Genomic DNA, 8,176 nt, shown 5'->3' on the forward strand with positions numbered 1-8,176 from the left:
TATATATATATATATATCTTGAAAATGAAAATGCCGCTTTTTTAAAACATTTTTTGGGTGTTTTAATTAATTTACATGTTTCGGTTTTTTTGAAAAACCCTATCAAAAATGAATATAAAATATGTGAGAAGAGAAAAGAGCTATTAATAAAATAAAATTGAAATTAAAATTAAGAATGACATTCATAGTTTACTGTTATTTCTTGCATGCGCACATGGTCCTTTCCTTGAACATGGTAATTCCAACTGGTTAGAATTTGTTTTGAGGTTTGAAAATGCACCTGAACCTCAAAATGTGTAGTCATTTTTAAAATTTTGTAATAGATTTATTCAAATACCAAACTGGTTTCAACAATTTTTGACTTATCAATGGTACAAATATAGGTATTAAGAGCTGAGGAGAGTTTAAACTCATTTAAATTCCTGTCACTATTTAACTAAGGTATTGTTGGGAGAATCATGAACTTGGATGATCTTCCATAGTGATATCTGGTACATAAAGAAGACAGGTTGGGCATAGGGTTAGCAGCTAGGCTATATAAAATCTCAAAAATGAAACAGTAAGTGAATTTTCTCAAGGCACTCAAAATGAGAGAGGAGAAGGTGATGAAGATCATCTTGCAAAGAATTCCAATGAAAACTATAAGGAAATGGGAGTCCCAATGTGCCAGATTTTGAGTGCTAAATCATAATGAAGGCCAAAACTAGACATTTCACCAGAACATGGAAATTGAAGAAAAGCTGGGAGAGTTTCACAGCCACCAACTAGCTTAGCTTCAAATGACTTCAATGAATTGGGAAAATGTACAAGGAAGGCAGAAATGTAACAAATTCTGATCATAAGGAAAAGTACATTTGGGGAATTGGTATAGTATTTGGTAAAAAGACTTCCAGGGCACTCATGATTGGAAGCCAGTCAACAAGTCAATTTACATGGCATGTTTTCATTCAAGGCAGGCAAAGATCACTATAATCCAAGTTTATGCAATGATTGAAGATGCAAATTGATCATGAAAAAGACAGCTGTATGTATCAGATAGACACAGCCAGTGAAATTTCCACTCATGATGTCAAGAGCTACTTATTTGTGACTTCCATGCATAGATCAGCAAAAAGTGATGAAGAGCCAAGCATACATACATATGAAAACTGCTGGTGAGAGACACTCACAGGTAAACTGATTACCCTTAAGCATGAAATTATAGGTGTGTTAACCAAGTTTTGTTTTCTTGTTATAATGTACTATAGATCATATCTGTAGGATTTTTAACCAACACACAGTATTGCAACAATTGTAAACAATTTATTGTTAAAATATGTGTATGGACATAAAAAGGAGAAATAAGTTGATGTATATATTGACTCATGTTTGGAGTCTTAGTTGACAGTTTCGCACCACCTTAAATATTCACAAACACATCCCTAATAAACCCAGTAATATTACAAGTTAAAATAAACTGGATAGACTAATTTGCATTCTTAACACTTTCATAACAGCATAATTTAACATTAAATTACTGCTATGATTACAACATCTGAAAGCAATTAGTCTGTACATTACATGTGTGAACACAAAAGGACAGAAGAGTAGGTGATATACAGATGCTGAAAAAGACTCCAAAAATGTACATAACATACAGTTATTATCCCTTTTTTCTGTTTGTACTCATATTGTACAGACAAATTGTTTACAAATGTTGAAACAAAAAAAAAAACTTACAGATATGTTCTATAACACATTATTGGAATGAAACAAAACACTTAATACGGCAGTACTTTAATGTTCAATCTCGCTACCAAGAAATATTAAATATAATTTGTAAAATTGGTTTATCCAGATTACTTGTAATTTTAGTGGGTTTATACATAATGTATTTGTGGATATTTGAAGGTAGCACATAGCTGCTGATAAAGACTCCACAAAGAGATGCAATGTACACACAGCTGTTACCCACTTTTTATATCTGTACACGTATTGTACAGAAGAATTGTTTACAATTGGCATAACAGTGTTGGACAAAACAATTTATCAATATGTTCTATGGTACACAATATACATAAGCAATCAGGTATAAACCATTTGTTTTATTATCTAATAATATATATATATATATATACATACATACAAACATATGCACGCACATATACACACAAACACACACACACACAGACATCCTTAGATAATGACTGGCAGAAAACTACCCAGAGGGCAAATTTTCCGCATGTAGATCTAATCTTTTCTGACATTTGATTTTTAAGAAAATAGAAGCTAAACAGCATATTATGTTTCTGATTTGTTTCCTGATCAAAGAAGTAAGTCTCTACATAGTCACTTGACCTACTAAAAATAGCAGTCAATTCTCCTCAAAACCGTATCATGCATGCTTTAAGAAGGAAAACTAAAACTTACTTATACATCTTAGCATGGGTGAAGTAGTAAATAATTTGGATATTTCCACATCCTTGGAATAAATGCTTTGTTTTACAGCGAAATATCCTAACCCATTGTTAACCACTGAAGCTTGAAATAGAAGACACTTACCTTGACCAGTCTGTGAAAGGAACTCTGCTGCACCTCCAATTGGTTTAGTAACAACACCAACTAGCCCTTTACCGACTCCAGTTACAAATCCGCTTGCTAATGAATTGTCGCTGAGTAGCTGCGATGACAAAACACCTTGAATTGGTTGGTCAGCAATCCCAGCAATAGCACCTGCAACAGAAACCACAATAACAGACATACTCAACAAATGGCAGACAACAAGTTAATAATAAAGCCTCTACATAGTCACTTGATATGCTAAAAAAATAGCAGCAAAATTCCCCTCAAGTCACAACTTATTGTCTTCAAATAAGAATGCTTTAGATAATGTAGTCTCAGATAGACAATGCCTGAAAAAAGGATGTGATAGTTATGAATTGAACTCCTTTCATCGTAGGTTGGTGTAATCAGGTCCTAACTAGATCTCATCAACAACAACAACAACCAGTATAGAAAAAGCTGTAACAAAGCTTCAAAGAACAAAGGCTGTAATAAAATCTGACATCCCTCCAACCTCTCCTCCCTCCCCTTCTTCTTCTTCATACTCAGTCTGCTCAATAAAGGTAATCTCCCACAAACATCAACAGTTTACTTTGGCTTAGGATAAGGCTGAAGTAAATCTATGAAATCTGCTATGTCCACATCATAAAAGTAAATATGTAATGAGCTCAACCTGGCAGAGATAGCAGGAAAGTCTCTCTCAGACTACTCCTCTACCTTTAAAAAAGGAAGGACAAACTGGATAATGTAATCTATAATTGTAAAACCATAGTTTAAAAATATCATCAGAAGTATCTAGCAAGCTCACAGCCATCAGAAAGGTGCGCCCCTAAATTGCTTACAGAATCTTATGAGATAAATGCCAAGCTAATTAATCATGTTATATTATGTTTTTAAACTCTAAAACTGTAGTTTACAAATGTTAAAAAAAAGCATCCAGCTGGCTCACAGTCATATTAACTTTACCTTCCCACTATAACCCTGTTCTTGACAGCTTTGGCCCTAGCATAACTCCCTTGCTGTTTCTCTATCTATTTGTTTCCTGCCTATCTGTTTATATCTCTATCAGTGACTATTTCTCAGTGACTTCACCAGCAGATTAATTCAGGAGGTGAGTAATCAATAATGGTGGTTCAATGGATATGGCATATTATTCCCTGTTTCTCAAGGAAGCCAAAACCAGTCTAAGCTAGTGGAGAATTATTATTACTGTTATTAAGGCTCTCTCTAGCTCACTCCTTACATACTGTAAAAACCCCATGTAATTTACGCACTTTTTTCACAAAAATAAAAAAATAAACTTTATGGGGTGCGTAAATTACCGGAAATTTTTTTTTGAAATTCTTTTTGTTGTAAAAAGACGTACAAAACATAAACATTAGGCGCAGGAGTGGTTGTGTGGTAAGTAGCTTGCTTACCAACCACATGGTTCCGGGTTCAGTCCCACTGTGTGGCACCTTGAGCAAGTGTCTTCTACTATAGCCTCAGGCTGACCAAAGCCTTGTGAGTGGATTTGGTAGACGGAAACTGAAAGAAGCCCGTCGTATATATGTGTATGTATGTATATATATATATATATGTATGTGTGTTTGTGTGTCTGTGTTTGTCCCCCCCACCATCGCTTGGCAACCGATGCTGGTGTGTTTACGTCCCCGTAACTTAGCGGTTCGGCAAAAGAAACCAATAGAATAAGTACTAGGCTTACAAAGAATAAGTCCAGGGGTTGATTTTCTCGACTAAAGGCAGTGCTCCAGCATGGCCGCAGTCAAATGACAAACAAGTAAAAGATTAAAAGAGTATTCATACCAGAAGTTGATTCATTCAATGTCAGAATAGGTTTTTATAGAAAAAATAGTGGCTTGAATATAATGAAGCTGGGCAGTATGTTTACTTTTTCTGTATAAATTTACTAAAACCATTAACTGGTTATCTACTTGTTGAAGTCTGATGTCCATGCTGGTAAACATGGTCTGGGCCATTACATTGCTTGGAGTTTCTACCTATCGCAATGGAGCACCACTGACATACATAGTGATATGGATATTCCTGAGTGAAAAAGATGTAATGATATGGATAATCTTGATTGTATGGTTTCATTTTTGTCTGTTTATTACTAGGCACAGTTTTAAGTTTGTTGTGCTGCTTATGCCAATTTCGAACATTGGCTTCATTAAAATGCCTTCAGGCAGCTCTATTGCCATTTTCAAATGCATATTTAACTTCTCCTTCACAGTAAATGATTCATAAGTTCTACCCACACTGACAATAACAGTACTGACAACTTTTTAAGTTTGCTTGACATTTTATAAGTGTGAAAGGGATTAAAATTTCGATACTCCGTATCAAAGGCTCCGATAAGAATAGGCGATAAAGAATTCTATTTACATAATCAGTTTGATTGGTTGCCTTCCTCTGTCAGTTGGTAATAAAACTTAATTTGCAACATCTGTGCATATTTATCAGCTTTGTTTTTGTTGGTAATTCTCATCAACAATTTTTCCTGTGATCGTTATTTGAGAAGACATACAGCAGTATGCTAAAATCAGACATAATCTCTTGTGGGCAAGAAATGTAAAATAAAGTTTATTAAAACAACACAAATATTTTGTAATTTGATAGCCTTCAATGTGATACCTGTTAAACAGAAATTATTGTTATTTAATGACAATTTAATAAAATCTAATCATAAGTAAGTGAAGTCATGCTAAATACAACTAAATTGAAAACATTTTTTGCCTGGCTATATTGGCAATTCTGAAAACTTTTGGGTGTGAATTTTACATGAGTAGAAACTTTTTTTAATAAATTGTAACCTGAAAATCACCTGCATAAATTACACAGGTGTGCAAATTACATGGGTTTTTATGGTGTGTCTTTCTTTCAGCAGCTTCATCTGAAGATTCATTTCAGTAGGTAATTGGTGACCCACAAACATGATCCTTTATCTATTACCTTCTTTTTATGGAGGCTGGAGTTAGTACTAAGTTTATGCTAAGCAAATAAATTATTTTTATCCTTACTTTTACTAGTATCAAAACAATGATGATGAGGGTGCAGTGTTTTGCTGATAACCAGCTGGTGGAAGATCTGCCTGGGGTTAAAATAGTAGTAACATGGAACAGCCACTTTGATGTGGCGATTAACTTTACTGGTTAGTATAGTTACTACTCTGATCTCTTCTTGAGATTTTACAACTAGCTACTTTGCCTATTACTTAGTTTCCCCTTTAACAGCTAGAAATTGAATGTATGCTCTGGAACAAAAACATGAATGATCACGTGAATGATACCTCGTCCCCACCCACTATGAACACTCTGGCTTATCTTTACTTAAAATAAGCGATGAAGAAACCTCTTTTCTGATCCTCCTAACTAATTGTATTTACTTAGTACCATGAGACCCCATCCTTTATTCAGTACAATGGAGACAGTCCCTTCCTAGCCATCTCTTTGCAACTATAATGGTTAGTCAGGGCAAACTGCATCTGTTCCAGGAGAGCCTCAACCAGTTGGTAAATACTCTGCTCAATTCAGTAATAGCTAAATAGCATATCTTACCTACGCTACGGAAAGATGGGGTATCCCAGAAGTACCAGAACCATGACCTGTCTAGGAATTCAGATACTCCAAACAAACCCACCATACTTCTGTAAGACCTCCATATTTCTACCCTCCCCTTACTATGGGTACCCTAAGCAGTATTGATCCATACTATGAGACCCTTTCATAGTATTATGGAAAGACATTGACACAGATATGATATATGAAAGAAAATGTGCACTACAACTAAAAAAAAAGAGCCACCAGGTGTACTGTTGGTGGATTTCAAGAAGCATGGACGTTTTGAAGGATGTAGTGTCTCGACAGCTAACAACTGATGCAAGTAGTTTATTCCATGCTTCAACAATTCTGAACATGAAAAATGTTTCTGAAAGTCATATGTTCTGCCTTGTTTTCTGATTTTGGGAGCATGTCCATGAGTGTTTGATACATGGAATTCAAAAAGGTGCCCAAGGATGTTGGAAAGATGGCGGATAATCTTGTGGGTGTCTACCAAGTCAGTTGCCAGACATCCTAGCTTCAATGTGTCCATGCCCAGGGAAGCAAGACATTCAGACTATGATAGATGCCTGACGGTGAGTATTTGTTTTGTTGCATGTTTCTGAAGTTTCTAGGAGAGGTATATGCTGAGTAAGATAGGGGCTCCAGGCTGGTAATGCAAATTCTAAGTGTGGATGTACCATTGTCATATACAGTTCTAAACAGATAGCTAGAGAGAGGCTGACAAAGGTCTTATTGAGTGATGCTAGGACACCCTAAGCCTGTCAAACACAAATCACTGTTTACAATAATATCCAGATCATGTTGACTTCTCGAGATTGGTGTTGCTGAGGGAGTATGTAAAGGCTGTTTTTTTCTTCCCAAAGTGCATGGTGCACTTGTCCACAGCTAGCGCTTGAGTTGCCAGTTAGAGATTCATTGCTGCATTGTGTCCAGGTCTGGTTGCAGGAAAGATCTATAGCACATAGGATCTATTCTTTTTATTTCAAGGTACAGATTGATGTCATCTACATATTTCAACACTGCAACATTCCTCAAGTTTGCATCTGTGTCGTTAATATATGCAACAATTGAAGACAACCCCACTAAAATGTTGGACAATTCAAAAGTCTGCCTCAGAAAGCAATAACCCAGCAAAACAAAAAAATTCATAAGGGTTGATGTGAAATTTGTATGACATAAAGAAGAGAAAGTAACTTATCTAGAACAGTAACTTAGAATACATTTCTGCATAGGGGAGACATGAACTCTATCAGCTGCAGTGGAAGTAGCCTATCTACAAGAGCAGCAACTCTGAATAAAAATTGACGCAGTGTAGAGGGAACAAATACAGTCTAACCAAACAGCTTCTCTATAGTACAAATGGCAAAATGAAATTCATTCAGTCTATGCTGTGAAGTAATAGAAAGGACATCCAGCTGTGAAAAACATGCCTAAGATATATCAGTCAAATCAAGCTATAACTCTAATTACATATACGGAATTGATACATACAAAGATAATTCTGTGCATAGTAGATAGATAGCCCATTAGGAATATCTGATCATGTCTGAGAACCTCTCAAACATAAAATGATATCATCAGCTCTCTTCCTTTTAGATACAGAAAATGGATATCAAACAGTCAAAACTCCACCAGAAAATCTCCTCTGTTAGAGGCAAAACGTTGGTAAGATGAAAGCGAAATCTAGAGTGATTGTAACAATTCTCAAACAGTGGCAGGTAGACACAAGTTGTGTCCAAGAAGGAATATGGAAAGGAATCTCAGCCAGACTTCCCATGAACTGGAAGAACATGAACATTTTTGTGGGTAGGTAACACATCTGGAACTGGTGAAGTAGGCATATTTTTGACAGAGAAATCATCATCATCATCATCATCATCATCATCATCATCATCATCGTTTAACGTCCGCTTTCCATGCTAGCATGGGTTGGACGATTTGACTGAGGACTGGTGAAACCGGATGGCAACACCAGGCTCCAGTCTGATTTGGCAGAGTTTCTACAGCTGGATGCCCTTCCTAACGCCAACCACTCAGAGAGTGTAGTGGGTGCTTTTACGTGTCACCCACAC

At 35.9% G+C, this 8,176-nt stretch overlaps 1 protein-coding gene across 2 annotated transcripts in view; it reads right to left on the minus strand.

The window, feature by feature from the left end:
- Positions 1-2,383: 2,383 nt before the first annotated feature.
- LOC106884505 (intermembrane lipid transfer protein VPS13B) overlaps positions 2,384-8,176 on the minus strand; it is a 120,027-nt gene continuing 114,234 nt past the window's right edge. For both annotated transcript variants that reach the window (XM_014935924.2, XM_052967034.1), the window contains exon 49: positions 2,384-2,712. In XM_014935924.2, the coding sequence (XP_014791410.2) occupies positions 2,399-2,712 (314 nt within the window). In that variant the 3' untranslated portion in view covers positions 2,384-2,398. The remainder of the gene's footprint in view (positions 2,713-8,176) is intronic.

The sequence above is a fragment of the Octopus bimaculoides genome, chromosome 4 (assembly GCF_001194135.2).
Source record: "Octopus bimaculoides isolate UCB-OBI-ISO-001 chromosome 4, ASM119413v2, whole genome shotgun sequence".
In the NCBI taxonomy this organism is placed as follows: Eukaryota; Metazoa; Mollusca; class Cephalopoda; order Octopoda; family Octopodidae; genus Octopus; species Octopus bimaculoides.